Source organism: Hemiscyllium ocellatum, chromosome 3 (genome assembly GCF_020745735.1).
Source record: "Hemiscyllium ocellatum isolate sHemOce1 chromosome 3, sHemOce1.pat.X.cur, whole genome shotgun sequence".
NCBI lineage: Eukaryota > Metazoa > Chordata > Chondrichthyes > Orectolobiformes > Hemiscylliidae > Hemiscyllium > Hemiscyllium ocellatum.
Genome location: NC_083403.1, coordinates 46485495 through 46506868, shown reverse-complemented (window position 1 = coordinate 46506868; position 21374 = coordinate 46485495). Strand labels below are relative to the sequence as shown.

Here is a 21374-nt window from a genome sequence, read left to right as displayed (position 1 = left end):
TCTTCCCTGGCTTACTATCAGCAAGCCTTTCTGTCTCCCTGCCTGTCTGGCTATATTACCACCATTCCCCCAGCTGCTGTCAGTTCTGACAAAGTGTCGTTGGACTTTTCTCTCCATTGATGCTGCCAGGCCTGATGAGTTTCTCCAGCACTTTGTCTTCGATCCCCAGAGAATTAGCCTGATGTTCTATGCATTACTAATCCAGTGATGTTACCATTACTAATGCAGTGACGTTACCACAATGTCACTAACTCCCTCTTGTATCATTTTGAGCAATGAAATAACCTGATATATATTTAGCATAGAAATGTTTCTGTATGATGTGATTCAGTTCAGGAGGAAGGCAATTGCAGAACTGACCTGATCCTATTGAATGGCAAAGCAGTCTCAAGCGGCTGAATGGCTTAACTGCTGTTTCTGTTAATTATGGGCCTCTCATATCTCGATAAAACCCATTGGAGCTCCACCAAGGAGATCTGCAAAAAAGATGCTTTGACATTCTGCAAGTCAGGTTGTACTTGAAAGACATCTAGATAATCCAAAAAGATCGTTGCATTTTAGCTCATTGGGAGTACAAATGCACTTTGAGCAGACGACAAGTATTTGATGCAATAAAGATCAGTACAAAAATGAGAAGAATATCCACTTGGATTCATTTGAGGCAAATCGTACAGATGTATAGCAGCAGAAGTCAGATAACAGGAAGGAAGAAAGTTGCAGAGTGTGTTACCAGCATTAGAAGAAGTAGAATGAGAGCTGATTCCAATCTAGCAGAAATGGTAGCAGATACTAGTTGGGCTGTGTGTTCAACTATCCTGCTGTCGGCTTCATTTCTGTCCGCTTCGGTTAGGTAAGGTGAAGAGCAAATGTCTTTTCCCTAGGTGGGTGATTTCAAGATTAGGGCCAAATGTTTTTGAATGGTTCATGCGCAGAATGAACTTCCAGAGGAAGTGGTGGGTGCAATTACAACATTTGAAAGACATTTGGATAAGTACATGACTAAGAAAAGTTTGGAGAGAATTGGACCAAGTGCAGGCAGGTGGGACAAGTTTGGTTTGAGGACATGGTCAGTATGGGCCAGTTGGACTGAAGGGTCTACTTCCATGCTGTATGACTCTATGAATGTAATCCCACTAAAACAACCTCACCATTACAAGAAAAAATATAAAGAAAGGATCTTTCTCAAAAAACTGATCGGAGGATAGCATTTTTTTTTATGTCATGGAAGGATTTGCATATAAGATGAGGTATGTAGTCAAGCCAACCTCTCACTTTGATATAAGACTTTGCTGTAGAATAACAGTTTAGCTAGACTGACAGTATCGCATTTTATATGAAAATATGACTGAGGATCTCAAACACAATCTTTTGCATTTAATTAAATCTTGGCTATTTTGTTGGTTTGTTTGAGTCCAGGTTGTGATCATTTTGCTTCTATTAGATTACTTTGCTACAGTTTGGGACAGATTTGCAGTCCTGATAGAGGACTAAATTTACATGGGTGACAAGAGCATTAATGCATCATGGCCAATTGGAATTTCTGTAGGTACTTGGAGTATTATTTGGGCAGATTTTGTCCAGCAGTCCTGCATTGGAACAGTTTGCACTTAATCTCCAGCTTTTCCTGTGAACTTAGATCTTTTTTTTAATATATTACATCCTTTGAAATATCTACCTGATTTTCTCTTAAGAGGTATTGGCCCTTGCCACAGGAATTGGTCATAATAGATTATGCTCCAGCAACTAACTTTAGCCCAACCTGTCTTTGATCTAAGCAGTTTTCCAAGAATTTTTTTTTCCTTTAAATTACTACCTGGTATTTTCTAATGACCAACACAGGAGTATGTTATGCTCCTTTTTGTTTGAATGCTAATATGAAATTTAATCAAATGCTCTCTGGACAGAAACACAAAATAAATTGACTTAGTAAAGAAATAGATGAGAGTAATTTGCAAATTGGAAATTTGCATATATTCAGCTGTGGAAAGCATTCATTATTGAATACAATTTTACTCTAATTGATGCAATATATTACAGTTTACAAAATAAAACCAAGTCCATTGGTTAGCTTTTCTGCTCCTTGATCTGTTGAGGAACCATTCATGACAATTCTATAATAGTGCAGGTGTAACATTGGAACTTCAACACTCAAAGCACAACATTGTTACAGTGTAGCTTTTACAATACTTCTTCCATTTGGCTGATGGTGCCTACATCAGCTCTTCAAATACGCATCATCACCGAGTCTAAGAGTGTGCTGCTGGAAAAGCACAGCTAGTCAGGCGCCATCCGAGGAGTAGGAGAGTCGATGTTTTGAGCATAATGTCGACTCTCCTGCTCCTTGGATGCTGCCTGACTGGCTGTACTTTTCCAGCACCACACTCTTCAACTCTGATCTCCAGGATCTGCCGTCCTCACTTTTTCCATTACCTAGTGTCAAAGGTTTTTGTCCATACCTCCGTGCATTATTTTGATCCAAATAATCGTTCAACACCCTCTTGAATGCCTCAGTTGATCCTGCCTCCACCACATTTCCTCGCAGTATCTTCCATACCCTAACGATCCACAGTGTGAAAATGACTTTTCCTCATATCAGACTTGATCCTTTTGTAAATCACTTTAAATGTATGCCAAATGGGTGGCATGGTGGCTCAGTGCTCAGCACTGCTCCCCTCAGTGCAATGGATCCAGGTTCAATTCCAGCCTCAGGCGATTGTCCGTCTGTGTGGAGTTTGCTCATTCTGCATGGGTTTCCTCCAGGTGCTCTAGTTTCTTCCTACAGTTCAAAGATGTACACTTCAGGTGGATTGCCCATGCTAAATTGCCTGATCGTGTCTAGGGATGGGCAGGCTTAAGTGGCTTAGCCTTGGAAAGTGTAGGGTTACAGGGATATGTAGGGGGTGAGATGTAGTTTGGAGGGTTGGTGTGGACACAATGTGCTAAATGTGACCTGCCTCCACTCTCTAGGAAGAGATTCTATGGTATGATTCTATTCTTGTTCCTTTACGAAGAGAATCAGTTTCTCTTTGTCTATCTAGCACACTTGTAATTTTGAAAACCTCTATCAGATTTCTTCTTCATCACCACCTTCTCTCTAAGGAGAACAATCCCAATTACAATCAGTCTTCATTTGAAATTTTCCTGGACCTATTCTTGTAAATTGTGTCTGCATTGTTTCCATTGCATTCACATCCTTCCTATAATGTGATGCCCACAACTTTACACAACATTCCAGCTGAGTTCAAACAAATGTCTTGTAGAAGTTCAACATCACCTCCTTGCTCCTGTACTCTCTGCCCCTAGTAATAAAGCTGAGGACATTACACTTTATTAACTATTTTCTCCACCTTCAATAATCTGGCCACATACACACCCAGGTTTCTCTGCTCTTACCTACATACCCTTCAAGAATTGCACCTTTTCTTCTTGTCTTTCAGCGCTTTTCTTACTAAAATGCATCACCTCATTGTTCTCTGCACTAAACATTACCTACCATCTATTGACCACTTCACCAACTTAGAGTCATAGAGTCCTATAGCACGGAGACAGCCCCTTTGGCCCAAACTGGTCCATGCCGACTAAAATGTCCTTCTACACTAACCCCATTTCCTTGTACTTGGCCCAGATCCTTCTAAACTTTTCTTATCTATGTATTTGTCCAAATGCCTTTGAAATGTTGTTAATGTAACAGTCTCAACCTCTTCTTCTGGCAGCTAATTTTATATGCATGCCACCCTCTGTGTAAAAATAAAGTTGCCCCTCAGATTCCCATTCGTTCTTTCCCCTCGAACCTTAAACTGATGACCTCCAAGTCTGCGATTTCCCAACCCTGGGGAAAAAAACTGAGTGCCTTCATCCCATCCCCTCATAATCTTATACACTTTAGTCTCCTACGCTCTAAAGAAAAATGTCCCAGCTTGTCCAACATCATCCTATAACTTGGTCCTTTGCGTCCTGGCAAAATGCTTGTAAATTTCTTCTGCACTCATTCCAGTTTAATAACATCCTTCCAGTAGTAAGGTGTGACCAAAACTCAACATAATACTCCCAAGTGCAGCCTCACCAACATCCTGTACAACTGCAATGTAGCTTCCTAACTTGTATACTCAATGCTCTGACTGATGAAGACCAGTGTGCCAAAAGCTTTGTTAACTGCCCTGTCTACCTCTGACTCTACTTTCAGAGAACCGTGCACCTGAACTCTATGGTCCCTCTGTTCCACTATACTCCTTTAAGGCCCTACCATTCACCATGAAACTCCTACCTTGATTTGACTTTCCAAAATGCAAGACCTCACACTTATCTGTACTAAACACCATTTGCCATTTAGAATCATTAGAGTCATAGAGATGTACAGCATGGAAACAGACCCTTTGGTCCAACCCGTCCATGCTGACTAGATATCCCAACTCAATCTAGTCCCACCTGCCAGCACCCGGCCCATATCCCTCCAAACTCTTCCTATTTATATACCCATCCAAATGCCTCTTAAATGTTGCAATTGTACCAGCCTCTCCCACTTTCTCTGGCAGCTTTTCCCCAGCTGCTCAAGGTCCTGCTGATATTTCAACTTGTCCGAGTCCTGTTAGAGTTCCATGTTTTCATCCTGATAGTTTACAAGTTTTCCAAATTTCATGTCATCTGCAAACTTTGAAACTGTCTCTTGTCTTCTCCAAGGTCCAGATCATTAATATAAATCAGGAAAAGCAAGGGTCCTAATACTGATCTTTGGAGAGCTCCACTACAAAATGCCCTTAACCATTAGGCTGTTACCTATCACTCAGCCAATTTTGTATCTAATTTGCTCCTAACCCTTTTATTCCATGACAGTTATCTTTCCTCACAAATCTGTTGTGTGGTTCTAAATCAAACACCTTTTGAAAGTCCATGTGCACCACATCATTAGTACTGTCATCAAGCTATTCTGTAACTACCTCAAAACACTCAAGTTAGTCATGAATGATTTTATTTTCCCTTCAAGAACAGGTGCTGACATTCTGTAATCAACCCACCATTTTCCATGTGACTGCTAATTCTATGCTGAATGATTGTTGAAGAAGCTTCTAAAAACAGTGACATTGAACTGACTGGACCATAATTGCTGTATTTCTTGACTGTCCTCCTTCAACAAGGCCATAATGTTTTCAATTCTCCAGTCGTCAGTCTTTTTCAGGAATGCCAGAAAAATTATGATCTGTGCCTCTTCAATTCTCACCTTGACTTTCTTCTCAATCCTTGAATGCATTTCTCTGGTCCCAGTGCCATTTCAACTTTTGAGTACCGGCAGTCAATCCAATACTACTTTCTTAAAATTCTGAACTCTTCTGCTGATAGAGTATCCTCCTCTGTTGCCATGGCCTGGTCAGCATTTCTTTTTTAAATGTAAAGTATTCACTTAACACCTCAGCCATTCCCCCTGCTACCATGTGTAAATCGCTTTTTGTTCTCAAATTGGCTTTACTAATTTTACCACTAAATTTATGCCTAAAGAAGACTTTGTCAAACAATCTAAATTCTCTGACAGAGGAAAATATATCAGTTCAGAGAAGTTCTATCTACAGAAATGGAATGAAGACCTCAGAGACCAATCACCACAAGGATGAGCCAGAGATAGGAAAGTGTAGGAATGAGAGACTGAGAATAAATTGTGCACATCAGGCAGATTGAGGGCAAAAGGCAAGGACGAGCAGCTTGCAAAAATCCATATCCTTGAAAGTTTGTGTTTATTTCCTAGAGCCAATTATTTTCAAAAGTAAACAATGTTTGTCACAATTCATCATACAGTGTCTGTAAAGGATGTTGTTCTCTTCCTTATTCAGATCTCGACCCCTAACTCTAGCTGATCTTGAGTTAGTTTTTCAATCCTGTAACACGGACAATCTTGTATTTCGTGGCAATAAGACTACCATTCAAGTGACAGATGAGCTCTCAATGGTTCCTGCTGCTATCAGGCTGGTCACAGAGAAAGCATCTAATCAAGATTGGCTGTTAAGGGCAAGATGGTTGTGTCATGCAGCAAAAATCTACAAGCAGCTACCAGGTAGAGTATTGTTACCAGTGTTCTCATACTGAAACCTGATCATACAACTTTGTCATGCCTGTTACTGAAATCATTCATAGTGACTTTTTACATTACTGGGGTCATTTAGGTGATGCACAAACTAACAACCCCTCTAGTCACACCAGACTAAAAAAAAACACGTTGCTCACAACTTTTTCTCAAGGGCTTTTAAGTGTGAGCAACAAATATCAACTTTGTTACAGATGCTTGTATCCTGTGAAAGAATAAAAGCAAGTGCCATTTGACAGGTTAAAACCTGCTTGTGCACAAGATTATTCCCTGTTATGGTCAAGTTGTAGTTTGAACATATATGCCACTTTTGTATCGATTAGTTAGATTGTGCAATGATAATTACGAAGCATCCTTGTGTTTACTTGATATAAAACATACATGAAAGTATACGTTAGAAACAATTTTACACTTAAATTCTTCACAAGCGTAAATAATATTAGTTATAAATGCACAACATCAAAAGATGCCTTTATTTTTACACGTATTCTACAGATATTCAAAAAACCAAGGTTCTGTATAGATGTAGAGTTGGCCTCATGTGAGTGATTTACAAATTGTGCGATTTTAGTTGATGGCTTTTTTTTTAACCTGTAGAGTTGGTGTGTGCCCAACTGGAGGCAGGGGCAAAAGCTCTGAATGCAGTTTACTCCAGTGTACTTCCCACAGGAATGAAAGAGGTTGTACAGCAACTACAGCTCGATGCCAATGGTAACATTGTTTAGATCATATATTTTCTTGTTTTATTCATTTTCTTAGATGAGCTGTTTACAGAGGAACCTTGATTATCCGAAGGACACGGGCAGGCAGTATATTGTTTGGTTAATGGAATGCCAGTTTAGCTGAGCATTGGGACATTGCGATCTTGCCAGATAATCCGATTTTTGGATAATCGAATGCCAGATAATCAAGATTCCTCTGTACTTGTTTGGGGAATGGGAAAAAGTTGGATTTTACTGACTACCTGGTGTGAAATTAGTTCTTTTGCATTAAAGTTAACACAACAATTTTCTTTTGTTGCCCTGACAAGTGGCAAATTTATGGATAGGAATTTAAGCTCTTGCATTCAAGATATTCAAGTGGCATGTTCCTATGTCTAAACTTTAATGTCTTTAAGGATAGTGGTGCATGTTGTCCAGCATTGGATGCATTTCCATTTCAAATAGAATAGTGACATCTTTTATAGTTACCTGTATGAATGGTTATGGCAGAGAGGACTTTATCTGGAAAATGCAACCTCTAAGGTGTTGCACTTCTGTATTTTGAGTCAGTTTTATTTTATATGCTTAAGCCTTAAAATAGAACTTGAAGCCAGACATTTATGGTGAGAGCAGCACTCTCTAACCTAAACAGAAGTATAGGAAAAGTTTTATTATCCAGTACCTATGGGGCCAGGAGGATGCTAGTTGATCAAATATTTCAGTTGGTCAAGAGGTCACATAATCAATATAAAAACAGAACTAAGTAATAGAAACGTAATGCAGGTGGTATGCATATCATTGTTATTCTTTATTTACCACATAAATCATAAAAAAAAACTTGACCTTAAATAAAATCTCTCTGCCTCCCTCTCTCTGCCCCTGTCTCAACTGACTAATATAGTAGACTATTAATTTTTGCACAGTGCCGGTTAAAACAAACTGTCGGTACTAAATTTTGCACATCTAGAAATTCCCATCTTCCTATCAGTGGGTATTGAGTCACAGACATGTACAATGTGGAAACAGAGCCTTTGGTCCAACTCATCCATGCTGACCAGCCTATCTGAAATTAATCTAGTCCCATTTGCTGGCATTGGGCTCATGTACCTCTAAACGCTTTCCTACTCATTTGACCTTGATATGTGTTGCAGTTAGTTTTCGGCTGACATCTGATGCAAGCAGTTTGATCCTCCCCTTTCCTGCTGCCTCTACCAAACAAAAAATGCCCGCTTTCCTCAACTGCTTCTTGGACCAATTGCATGTTGCTTATCTTCTCAGAGAACGCCTCAGTTCCTTTGGATTCACGATGGAACCAGCAGCATTTGGATATTTTACTAAATTCTATGGCATATTCTGGGCTGCATTGTTCAAAAGAGCTTCAAGCACAGCTCCACTCCATTGCTAACAGGTAAAAATTATCTTTGCAAAACCTATAGTTGGCATCTATGTCAAGGAATGTCTTTTTGCTGAGTATTTTACTTGTTCCCTTTTCAGTTCAGTTCCAGCACATCTATTCTGCTGCAGATCGCAGTATATTATTAGCCCAGTCGTGTATATAGCACTGCAATTCCAGAGGTCAAAGTGGCAACATGGCTTTATGGCATCAAAGACTCCTAGGAAAATAGAAAATGGGGTGGGGTTGAAAGGGCACATTCTTCACGGCCAAAGCCATATCCAGCACAAAAACATTGCTGTGGTTAACCAGTCATTTGGCCCCAAACATTACGACAGGAGTCCCTCAGCACAATGTCCTATACCCAGTTCCCTTCATGGACGTTTCTTCCATTATCAGGTTATTAGAAGTGATCCTGTTTGCAAATCAGGTTTGTGTGGAATTCTTCAGCAAAGTAGACTGAATTTGCATGAAGCAAGACCTGTTCAGTATCCAGGCAATGGCATTTGTGCCAGGCAATAACTATCTTCAATAAAAGAGGATCTGAGTACCTGCACATTCAAGCGCAATAGCAAAAACCCCCACCATCCTGGGAAGTCATCATAGACCAGGATCTATAGCAGACTAGCCACATCAATATTGTCTGTGCAAAAACAGATCAAATGGGTGGGAATTGCGGTAAGTCATTCACTTGACTCACCGCTCACTCTGCTATCAACAAGGCACAATTCGGGACTGAGATGGGATAATTGCCTGTAATCTCCAACAATGTATATGAAGTTCAAAACAATCCAGGACAAAGCAACTCACTTTATTAGTCACCAAACAGACCTACTTTGCATTTGAGTACTCTAACAGATTATGAAATGTTAATATGTTCTTTCAACTTTGTAAAATAATGATTCTCTGTGTACTAATTCTGAAAACAGGTTGTTCCATGTTTTTGTTGTTTTGTAGGATGGCACTTCTGATGGACAGAGAGGAAAGAGGATATATGGAAAAAGCAGCACTAACCTCTGATGCTGCAAGAAAATCAGGCAGACAAAGTGCTTTAAGGGTATCCATTGCATTCCAGAAAGGTAACCTTAGTAAGACTTGCATCAAACAAGGAAGTTAAACTGAGTGTTTGTTTTGTAATATTTTTATTGCAAAAAAAATTGAAAAATTAAGTTTGTTTTATTGATTCAAATGCATCTTTTATCAGAGCATGGGACAATTTATTTGATGTTTGTATTTGGTCTATTTCACTGGACAGAAAATATGGCAGGAAACTGGGCATGGAAAATCTTGTACCCATAAGAAAGCCACCTTCATTTTCCAGCTGTTTAATGTAAATTCTGATTGGTTATTTTGGATCCTGCTCTAGTTTTCTGCTTTTGAGATGTACATTGGTGTAATAGAAAAAGAAGCAATCGCGTTCAGGCCACTTTTACGGTGAACTATGGAAAGTAATTTTGAAGCCATGGTTAAACTACTGTTAGCACAGAATGAAGCTACATGTTCCAACATAATTGTACTATTGTTTGGATTTTTTTTAATGCTATTTGAGTATTCTGTGTAAAAGTAGTTCCATAAAAATAATCGAGAGGATGAATATTTGCAAGGGTTGTAAATGCTAAATCTAAAATATTAAAGGCTTTGGTTCACTTGTTTAGGAATGATGAGCTTTGATGACCTGCCTCACCCAGTCTTGGCTCACCTTGCTGCTTTCTTTGAAGCCTGGGATGCTTGCATTGTGCAGTGCATAAAGTCTTCATTTTCCAATCTGGAAGATGATGCCTTCCATGGGGCAAGTATTACTCACCTTCTTTGACGTGCATCTTGCACTTGTTCAACTGCTGCTAGTTTTGGAGTCCATTTTCTTGGAGAGGTGTGGCGTGCAAAGCAGGCCAACTGATTAATCTCCTTCAGGCCTGCCAGTATGAATGTGTGAAATTGCAAGTTGTAACTATCCTGCTATTTCTGATGAAGTTCCAACCCTAAATTGTCGCTGGAATGTTTTGTATAGTAACTAGCGACATGCTAAATCCGGGTCATGTTAAATACTATGGTCAACAGAGAGTGTATAATTATAACTTTAGCTCCATTATAAACTCATCTCTGTCTATTTTGTATTGTATTACAGACAGTAAATCTTTTAATTTGGAAACCAAAGAAATCTAGGTTGGTTGAAGGACAGTAGTTACTATGCAGTACAGGATGCGGAACTAGGTGACAAATGCAAAGACTTCTATGTCGCAGTGTCTGGAAAGTCTAAATTAAAATTAAATTAGATTCTTTATTTTATAAATTGTTTATTTTCTAATAACCATGCACATAGATATCTGAGTTTAAAACTATTATAGATGGATACATCGGAAAGTTTGAATAGTTGTAGGAATAATTCTAACTGTGTGGAGATACTGAAAGCTGTTACCTCTCTTGCATGGCCAGCCTCAATAATGGGACATTCTTGAACATTTTCTGATCTTCCTAGGTATTGTGCAGCATTTTGTGGCGGGATCGATTCTGGATAATATCTGACAGAGTTGTAACAGATACTGAGGGAATAGCACTCCTCTCTCTCCACTGGCATTGGGTGATGAAACACCTCCTGAAAGATCATCTCTGCCAGCTAACTGACTTTTCCCAGTATGTATGAACATTGTTTATACTTAGCATCTTGGTGGTTTGACTGTACAATTCTGTTGGAGTATCCCATCTCTAGTGCTCTGTCAAAATAGTATTTAAGATGTATCAACTTAGCAAGGTTCTTGATTCATGAGTTGGAAGGTTCGTTTTCTTTGTCTGCATAATAGCTAAAGCAGTTCAGAGGCTGAAAATATTGAGTACCTCGAATTATTAGAAACATATTTTGCATAACAAATTTGATAGCAGTTTCTTGACCTCATTTGAAATCTGGTGACCAGGAATTGCATGCTGTTAAGAGTTGACATGGTAATATGTTAGGATTAGAGTTCTGCTGTTCTTCAGATTTTGCCAATCTGTTTCCAAAACAAAAATTGTACAAATATTTAACAACAACCTGGATCAGTGATACTAAAATAAAAGGCATCGACTATCCAAAATATATGTTTTAGACAAATTCTGCTGTGTCTGAGACCTGTGAAACACCTTTATTATGCCTCCATAATGCTGCTAGACTTCAGATTGTACGGATAGCTGTGTCACAATTTCTGTGTAGGCAGATGTTCGTACCACACTATTTTATTTTCTTGGCTTAATTCTTTTTGAATTAATGTTGAAGTATGTAACTCTCTAGAGTTTTTTCCACCTAAAGTCCTGTTATAGCATTTTTAATGGTTATAGACTGGTCGATGAATGATATTATATCTGTTCAAAGTCATTATGTTGGTATGAAATGAAAGCATTTCTAAAACGTGCAATTAAACACAATACAAATGAATGCACAATTATAACCTTTTAATGTGTGACTAAATTGTTGAAGGGATTAGTGCCCTCCAATTACTATTGAATGTTGAGAAGAAGTTAATTTTGTACAACTCAACTTGGATATTATCCATAATTCTTAAAAGGAGTAACAATAATTATGCAGTGGTTTATTCTTCCTAAAGATTAAGTTCTCCTTTGTGTTTCATAAAACCGGCATATCAAACCAAGAAGGAAACTTATCAGATTGTAATAAAACAATAAAGTTGAGGTTTGGCAATCTGAAGTATTGGTTCGTGGAAACTGCCAAAATAATAGTGCGAGAAAAATAAAAGATGAAATCTAGTGACAGTGTAAAATAACATGAGCAGAAGGCACAAAATGGAGAGGAATAGGTAGCATTAAATCTTCAGCAATAAATTAATATGATGACACAAAGCAGAAGTTGGGTAGAAAACAAAAGGAAAAGTGCTAAGTAGAGCATGCAATGTGGGAACAGAGATATAAATCAAGATAACTTGAGTTCAGACTTCAGGAGAGCGGTGAAAATTAGTAAAGCAACTGACAATTGTATTGACAGTGTTATGGTATTGCTATCTGTACAAGGTTGGAGTTTGAAGGCATGGAGATTAGAAAAAGGATGTTCCACATGGTCCTGTTATATCTTGGGGCTTTCATTGACAGTTTCTGTGCCACCCATTTTGGATGTATTTGGGTTTGGGTGTATGTTCTCTTTTATTTTTGCACCCCTTGCCTTATAGTTGTGGTACCTTTGCAATGCTGATCTGTTATTTCTCTTTCTTCGGTATGAATGCTCTTCTTTAATGAATAACAACAGAGTTTGTTCCTTTTATCCCTTTTTATTTGGTTTGGTTTCTCTTCATGGTTCTGAGGGGTTTTTTTGTACATAGCTCAGGTCCAATAAATAATGTCATCCTTAAAATCAGATTTGAATTTAACTTTTTTGCCACCGTCTGTGGGATCCAAAACTCTTCAAGGTTTCATCATACCTGGAGTTATTTGTCGTGTAATCTTTGTTCTTTTCACAACAGAATTCCTCAAGAAATTCACACTATTTCAGAGAACCTGCAGAGCCATCTGACTAGTCCTAATGAAATGGCATCCAGTGTGAAGGGACTGCAGAAATGTTTGGGTCGTCCTCTTCCATTCAAGGTTAGTCAAGTTTAACACTGTCCTGTTTGTACTATGGTTCTGCCTGATCTTTGGGGTAATACACATGTCAGACTTGAAATGGAGCAAAAAAGCTTATGATTGTCCAATGTGTTGAGATATTGGTAACCAGACAAGAGTTCCAGATGGTGAAAGCAAACTTTTGATGAGATTTCACGAGCAAAACTTTGTTATAAACAGCCAAATTGAAATAATTACTAATCATTTTTTCAGATGTGGAGAAAAGTCTCTCCCTCCCTCCCTCCCTCCCACTCACTCCACTCTTGTACTGTATAACTCAAACCCAAGTCATAGAGTAATGTGCATCGATGAGACCACACCTGGAGCATTACGAACAGTTTTGTTCCCTTACTTGATGTCATTGCATTGATGTCAGTTCAGAGGAGATTCACTAGGTTCTTTCCAGAAAGGCTTTATTATGAGGAGAGATTGAGCAGTTTAGGCCTGTACTCGCTAGAATTCAGAAGAATGAGTGGAGACATAATCAGAGTATCTGAAGTACTAAAGGAGATTGACAAAGTAGATGCAAAGTGATTGATTCCCCTTGGGAGTTAATCTCGAATAAGAGGTCGCACATAGTCTACAAATGAACCTAAAATGAAGGAGTGGCATATTTGGAGCAGTGAGAAAGGGTCATGAATCTTTGCAACTCACTACCCTAGACTGTAGTGGCTGCTGAGACGCTGAATAAATTTAAATTTATGGAGAAGAATGACAGATTTTTCATTATAGATCCATAAGGCCCATAAATGAACATTTATTTCACCCAAAATTGAGTAGAATGTAAAACTTGCCACTAGTTGAGATGTAAAGCACAGACACTGTTAAGACATTTTCATTTGGCCACAACAAGGAAATGTATCACCGGTTGTCTGTCTGGGTAATGTAAATTCAGGTGTTCGTGTGAGAATTTCCATACAGAGATGGCTTTTAAAACAGGAGAGGCTCTCATCAGTACAACTCACCTTTGGTAGTAATGAAAATTTTAAATAGTCTCCTATCTGTTGTATAGAGCATTAGTATCTAGTCCATTTTATATTTTTAATTATAAAGTGAACATGTAAAATTTAAGTTCCACTTTACTTCGAAAGAAGACAAGCCCCACATTACTAGATGCTCTGCAAGCCAATTATTATTCTTGAACTGTGTCAATTGCAGCAATTAAATATAGCAAAGGTTTAGCTGTTTGAATTGAGGGGTAGGAGTTTATGTGTAAGATTAACTTATCTTAGAATGTTCACACTTTTACTATTGCAGAAGTGTTGCTTTATTAGGGGCTGTGTTCCTGTAAAAAATTAAAATGTTGATTAAACTTTTCCTACCTTTTTTAGGTTGGATCTGTTGTGGAATGTGTGTCCAAACTGAAGGTGATGAGTTCTGTCCTGGATGTGTTGAAATTGAGGCCAAAAATGATGGATGTAACTTGGAAAGAACAACTGTATAGAATTAAAACAGCTGCTACTGACTGGAAGATTAAGCGAGGCTTGATGTTGTCTTGGGGTCTCGTTATTCAAGCAAATCACGTAGTAGGATATGATGCTGGTATGCTTTTAATAAAAGTAAAACTAATTAATTAATGCATTAGAATATCCTGTAAAGTTTTATAATTAAGTGCTAATGTTTTAAAATGTGGGTATAATGAGTATCCAGTTCAGTTTGGCCTTGTTAAAGCAGCTCATCTTCTCAAGGACAGTTGAGATAGATATTATGCATCAGATCAGACCTCCACAGAATATATTAGGAAGATGGTCTAGACCAAACTTGTTCTGTCTTTAAAGATAAATGTAGTGTCGTGTTCCAGATGTAATACGATTGCTCACACTATGCAATGTTAAGCAAAGTGGAATTTATTCAAACACCCATAGCTAAAATAAAAGAAAAGAAAGAAGGAATTGGACTAACTTAACTCTCCTGGAAAACTAAACCATCGATGCAGTAACTATTATTAATTAACTGAACCAATATAACAACATCTCATAAACATACTCTTGGCAGAAGGCAAATTCAGAAAGTAGATTTGTCTCTCATGCAGTTCTCTAATCCAGCATGAAAGAACATCAAAAGACAATTCTGAGAGAGAGAGAATTCCAGCTTTCAGCTGGACAGAGAGAGATGTGGCAGCCTTTCACAACCCTAGCAGCTTGTGCTGAAAGCTGAACTAACATCTTATTCTGTGGGTGGGAGGTTAACCACACCCACTCAGGATGCTTCTATGGTTCTAACTCAGGCTGCTTCCATTGTTCCAACTTTAAAAATTAACATACAAGGCTTCACAAGTTGTTTACCTTCTCATTGACTTCTCATAGGCACCTGTCCCCACCCCACCATCTCTAGCTAAGAGAAACTAGGACAAAACATCTCGTAAAGCCACGGCATTGTCACATAAGCAATAGATGTTGGATGACCAGCAAAAGCCATATTCCCTGAATGAATAAATAGAAGTGGTTTAACAATGATTTGAGGAAATTAACTCGTGCATCATATTGAGGTGACAAAATGAATTGCAGCACTTAATGCTGTAAAGACATGAGTCATTCTGGCTGAATAAATAATCACTGTTATGAGGCCACATCAATGGGAAGTATCAACTTTTTCTTATTGATCGGAAAAGGCAAGAACCAGAATTTCTGAATTTTACTTTGTCCTTAGAAACCATCTCTCAGGTGGCCAAGCTTGAACTGAGCAAGCTTTCGTCGTCAAGGATACCAGTTTATCTGATAGCTCTTAAATAAAATAACAGTGAGACCACCTTCCAACAGGGAGAGATTCATGTCAATCAAGGAGTGAAGGGTAGTAAGTGGCCAAGTTAAAAACATGGTCAACGTTTGGATTTTTGCAGAGTTCTTTGGAGGTGGCATGATAGGTGGCTTCGCAAGTGAAATCCAGGAAATTGACAGCTGAAAATGTGTTGCTGGTTAAAGCACAGCAGGTCAGGCAGCATCCAAGGAACAGGAAATTCGATGTTTCGGGCCAGAGCCCTTCATCAGAGCCCTGATGAAGGGCTCTGGCCTGAAAAGTCGAATTTCCTGTTCCTTGGATGCTGCCTGACCTGCTGTGCTTTAACCAGCAACACATTTTCAGCTCTGATCTCCAGCATCTGCAGACCTCACTTTTTACTCCAGGAAATTGACAACCAAACTTTCAGCCATGATATGTCAATGAGGGGCAATTGAGACTTAATAATTTAAAGTTGCATCAACTCTAGCTTTGTTTTTACAACTGATGATGCTCAATTAGCTATTGATATTTAAGGCGCTACAGTATTTGCATTTTGTGTTCCAGGTGTTTTGCAGTCTGTTGTGGACTCCCAAGCTTCAGTGATGACATCTCAGGGTCTTCTAAACTCTCCAGATACCCAAAGTCTTGAGGCAGGTCCACCTGAGCTAGATGAAACATGCTTGAATCAGTTAGCAAGCAGAATTCAGTTGTGGCCTGTACTGGAATATCTGGCATTACTCTGCAAGTATAAAGTGGTGGCAGACCTTATGGATCTATCATTAGTCTCCAGGTAAGCAAAAGAAAGTAAATTACTTCAATAGCTGTTAAACATAATTGCTATCTTAAGAAACGAACAACCAAAAAGATTGTTAAACACTAGCAGGCAGGTCAAGAGAACTATGGTAAAATAATCCCTAATTTTATGACACACACAGCTTGTTTGGAAGATAATAAGTTGAATTGTACACTGCCCTTAAGTTCTGCTCCAGTTTCAAAGATGTTCAAAATCGTGGGAAGTTCTTTCTGTACACCCCTGAAACTGTTTTGCTGTAAATAATGAGAAAAATTCTTGGCTAGGCTAACCTAATACTTTGGTTTTGCGCTTATCTCTTCAACCCCATTTCCTATTCAGCCTCCCTCTGCAGGGAAACACCTGTCATTAACTTCATAACCTTGAGTTCAATCATGCTATTAACTGAAGGATTGAACCATGTTATTCTGCGCATGTATGTGACACTATTATCTATAAATCTGCCCTGACAGTAGAATGACCTTGATTATAAAATCAATCAGTGCAGTTAATTTTATGACTGATTTTGGAGCCATACGTGTATTTCAAAATATGCAACTTGGAGATTACACAGTGAACTTCTGTTACCAGATGTTTTATTGTTTAGCCTAATATAGAATCATAGAAGTGTGGAAGAAGGCCATTCGGCCCCCAGAGCATCCTATGGCTAATTCACTTAATCCGCACATCCCTGGACACTGGGCAATTTAGCACAACCAATCCAACTACTCTGCACATTTGTTTATAGACTGTGGGTGGAAACCGGAGCACCTGGCGGAAACGCACGCAGACACGGCCATTTGGGCAAACTCCACCCAGATAGTTGCCTGAGGTTAGAATTGAACCCAGATTCTTGAGAATGTGAGGCTGCAGTGCTGCCTGTTCAGTATAAATGCTACTAAACTTTTGAGCACCAAAAGTTAGGAAGCTCAGAGCATAATTTCTAGGTTTAGTTAATTAATCAAAAGCAGAATTTAAGCTGTACCCTTTTTGGTCTGTCAATGATCTGGACCGCAACCTTGAGGTCGTGGATGAGGGTATTTGAGATTTTCCATACCTTGGGAATGTGCATTAGATTATTACATCGCAATATGTACGTCATACGTTTGCCTGTAAATTCTGAAGGTGAAAAATTATTTTAACACCAACAACTCACCATATCCTATGATGAACATTCGTCATTATCCCTCTTTATTGCCAACCATTAACTATAAATGGGCTATATGAAGTGAATTAGGATAGACTCATTGGTTTAGAGCAGTAAATTATGTTTTTCATTCTGTTTCTAATAAATATTAATTTGAAGATCAATAAAAGGACAACATGAAGTGCATTAGCATCATAAATAATCCTGTTTCATCACCAACAGTGCCAGAAGTAAGCCAGATCAGTCAATGGCTAGTGCTGAACTTCGTCAATTAATTATATTCTGCTTAAGATCTACGCCCGTGGCTGCTCAAGATCTCCGAGAATTGTGGTACTTAGCACAGGTTGATGAGGTGAGTGCACAAATGCAATTGGTCAGATCACACCGTGCAGTACTGCAATTATAATAGTTATCTTTTCTTGGGCATCAGAAAAAATGTCTTGCTTCACTTCATAGAACCCGGTGCTGGTAACTAAAATGGAAACAATTGGTCATAAAAGCATGCTTTGTCAATTACTTGGCATTGCTATATAATGGATTCCCGCTAATCGTCACAGGAATTTTTTTTACTCATTCCTGGGAAATGGGCATTGTTGGTTGGCCAGCATTTATTTCCCATCCAAAGTTGCCCTTGAGAAGATGGTGCTGAGTTCCCTTCTTGTATTACTGCAGCCCACATGCATATATCACTTATATACGTACACTGTGTGAGTTAAATCATTAAATGGAGTGATTTGATTGAAACATTTTCTTGTTTTAACTGGTTTTCCACCACAATGCTGCAGGGTAGCTATAGTGGGCAGGTTTCTCTTGTGAACCATAATTAGTCTGAAACTGGTAAAAATTGGCTCACTTATACATACTTAATATCCGGTCAGATTATGGAATTTGAATCATCAGTGCCCAACTGGAAATTTATCTTGCAAGTCAGTTGGCTGATATTTGGAGTATTCAATGCATTCAGAGTATTATTCCACTATTGGAAACAGTGTAACACTGACAGATCTGTAATAATGCTTTATTCCAAATTGTATATAAATTTGGGCATGTACATTGAAGATAATGCCAGTGAAAGGAATTTTAAAGATGCAACTTAAAATCAGCTTTAATGTGTTTTCGTATCTCAGCTCTCCCCTGAACAATTAAAGTTGCTGAGTTCAGGACTGATGATGACCATGTTTGGAGCATTTTGGAATAGTTCTATCACAACCGATCCTGACTATTGGCTGACATGGAAACCCCCAGCAATTGTAGGAGACGACACGATTCCAGAAAACATCATTGACAAATTATTAAAGGTTGGTCTGCTTTCTTTTGTAAGTTAAATAACGTGTGGATATTCAGTTCGCACACATGTTGGCCATATTAAACCTACAGTTCCCAACAATCTTTTGAAGAATCTTCATGCAGACAATTTGACCTCTGTACCCCAGGAATAGTACCTGTTCTGTGAATTAAACAATGTTGCGTCCAAATGTGACCATGATGCTGTTTCTTTATTCTTCCCTAATTCTTCTGCTCCTCTTCCACTTGATTTATTCTTGGCAGTTTGTATTTAGCCAAATGATCTTTCAATGGCATCTCCTCCCATTTGGCACAATTACCTCTAGAATCTACAGAGGATTCACCTTTTTAATCTAACCGATGTCCCTTAGTAATTGCATGTATTTGGATAGCATTCAGCCCCAATTCGATCTTGCTTTGTGTTAGTCCTGTCTGCTTCTTTGGCTTCCAAGTTATGAATTAATTTTGTTTTTTTTTCAATAGGTGCAGGAATAGGCCATTCAGCCCTTCGAGCCTGCACTGCCATTCAATATGATCATGGCTGATCATTCCTAATCAGTATCCGCTCCCTGCCTTATCTCCATAACCCTTGATTCCACTATCTTTGAGAGCTCTATCCAACTCTTTCTTAAGTGAATCCAGAGACTGGGCCTCCACTGCCCTCTGGGGCAGAGCATTCCACACAGCCACCACTCTCTGGTTGAAGACTTGACTTTGTCCAGCTCAATGTGAAGACGAGTTTCGTTTTCAAACTATTTCTTCTAACTTGCATCACCTTTCCTGATAAATTGTTTGATTTTAAGCAATCTGTTGAAAAATATCAGCATTTTGTTCAGTCTGTGTTTTATGCCTGACCCCATAACCCATCCATCAGAAAGATCACCAACTTGACGTCTTTGAAATTCCCACCTCAACCTTTTTTGCTGCTCAAGACCTTGCATCTGACAGCCTCCAACATAACAATCTAAGGGTATTTGCTGAGTTACTCAAGATTCACCTGTCATGAATTACAGCTGTTTAGATCTCTTCTCCATATTCCCTATCTCTGAACAAGGAGGCCTGGGTTCAAGTACCATCTGCTCCAGAAATGCACAAGAGCGTCCGTATACAGACAGACAGACTGACTGTCTAAAAAATCTCTCTTCTCCATGTATTGTCCACTGGCCCCACCCAGTCCCTGCTGTCTCAACTTGGTTCCTTGTCATTGATTTCAGTTCTTCTACAGCGATTTTTCGATCTACATTCACAGACTCCCCCAGTTTTCTACTTGCCCTCACATCCTTGCCTCAATTTGTTCTGCCATTAACCTCAACAAACTGAATCCAAATGATGAGCATTCCCGGTTCATTTTCATTCTTTTCTCTTTGATGGGATATGGGTAATGTTGGCAAGGCCAGAATTTGTTGCCCATCCTAAATTGTTCAATGTTTGTCAGAGGGCAGGTAAGAGTCAACCACGTTGCTGTGAATTGGGGTCACACATTGACCAGACTGGGTAAGAATGGCAGATTGTCTTCTGTGAAGGACATGAGTAATCTAGATGGGTTTTTGCAACAATCATTGGCAGTTTCATTCCCCCCATCCCTAAAGTTAGCTTTTTTATAATTCCAGATTTAAGTGAATTCAAATTCCACCAGCTTCCATAGTGTGGTGTAAACACATGTAACCAGAGCTTTAGTCTGGATCTCTGGATTACTAGCCCTTTTGATATTACTACTTCCTCCACCTAAAATTTATGCAACCCTTACCTTCCTGCCTGACACTCTCTCTTCTCCCTATATCTCCCCTGTGTCTCAAGTCTCTTTTTTTTAAAAAACTTTTTCTTTGAACAAACCTTTGACCACCACTCAATCTAAATTTCTGATTTTGTTTATTTTCCATTTTAAGCACCCAGATTTATCTTGTCTTGAAGGCCATGTGTAAAGTAAATCATGCAGCAGTTTGATGGGATTAGATTGTACATGTGATTCTCTGTGATGGGTTACCTGATCTCCAGGTAGTATATAGAATGGTATTGATTGTGACTATGATTGGGAATGGATTGCCTGCGATCTTGGTTGTAAGTGCTGCATTGTAGAGTGAGCAAAATAAAGGAAAAACTAACTTCTCAACGGAGGCAGTTGTGTAGAAACCATGTCGTCAAATTTCGATTGCTTGGCAATTGAAAGCAAGTTTTGAAAATATGCTTATTGCCCAGAGAACATTTTATTTTCCTCCAGCAGGGGCCTGGCGTTTTATGTCGCGCTATCCAATCGAAGTGTTTCTTTGAAATTCTGGCCAACAGCAATCAAAGCGCTTCTGAGTCCTTCAGTGGAATTGGTATGCCAATGGCAACTCATGTGACTCTTGGAGAGTGGCTGGAGCGAACTCGACAATTACAAGACATCAGTTCGGTGTTGTGGACCAACATGGCTGTTGGTTCCTTTGCTGAATTCAGGTATGTCATAGAAATGGCATTTTACTTTTGACTCCTTTTGCATTAGGAGATGTTTGCAAAAAGCATGCATGGTCATGTTCTTCTTTAGGATACCTTCAAGATGAAAATTAGATTGTAAAAGTAAATCCCCACCAAATTAGTCTGTGAGGGTGTTTCATATTCCCTTTTTAAGTGAATTTGCAATCCCAACCATGCCGTAAATGTCAGAAGGTAGACATTTGTGGGGGTGAGAGGGTGTCATAAATGCAGACACG

The 21374-nt window shown here is 38.9% G+C and overlaps 1 protein-coding gene across 1 annotated transcript in view; it reads left to right on the top strand.

Moving 5' to 3' along the window:
• mdn1 (midasin AAA ATPase 1) overlaps window positions 1-21374 on the top strand; it is a 186184-nt gene that overhangs the window by 88961 nt on the left and 75849 nt on the right. The window contains exons 49-60 of the mRNA XM_060849750.1: window positions 5820-6040; window positions 6668-6781; window positions 8050-8179; window positions 9122-9243; window positions 9820-9953; window positions 10641-10795; window positions 12607-12727; window positions 14077-14287; window positions 16028-16253; window positions 17623-17752; window positions 18528-18698; window positions 20906-21120. Of these exons, the coding sequence (XP_060705733.1) occupies window positions 5820-6040; window positions 6668-6781; window positions 8050-8179; window positions 9122-9243; window positions 9820-9953; window positions 10641-10795; window positions 12607-12727; window positions 14077-14287; window positions 16028-16253; window positions 17623-17752; window positions 18528-18698; window positions 20906-21120 (1950 nt within the window). The remainder of the gene's footprint in view (window positions 1-5819; window positions 6041-6667; window positions 6782-8049; window positions 8180-9121; window positions 9244-9819; window positions 9954-10640; window positions 10796-12606; window positions 12728-14076; window positions 14288-16027; window positions 16254-17622; window positions 17753-18527; window positions 18699-20905; window positions 21121-21374) is intronic.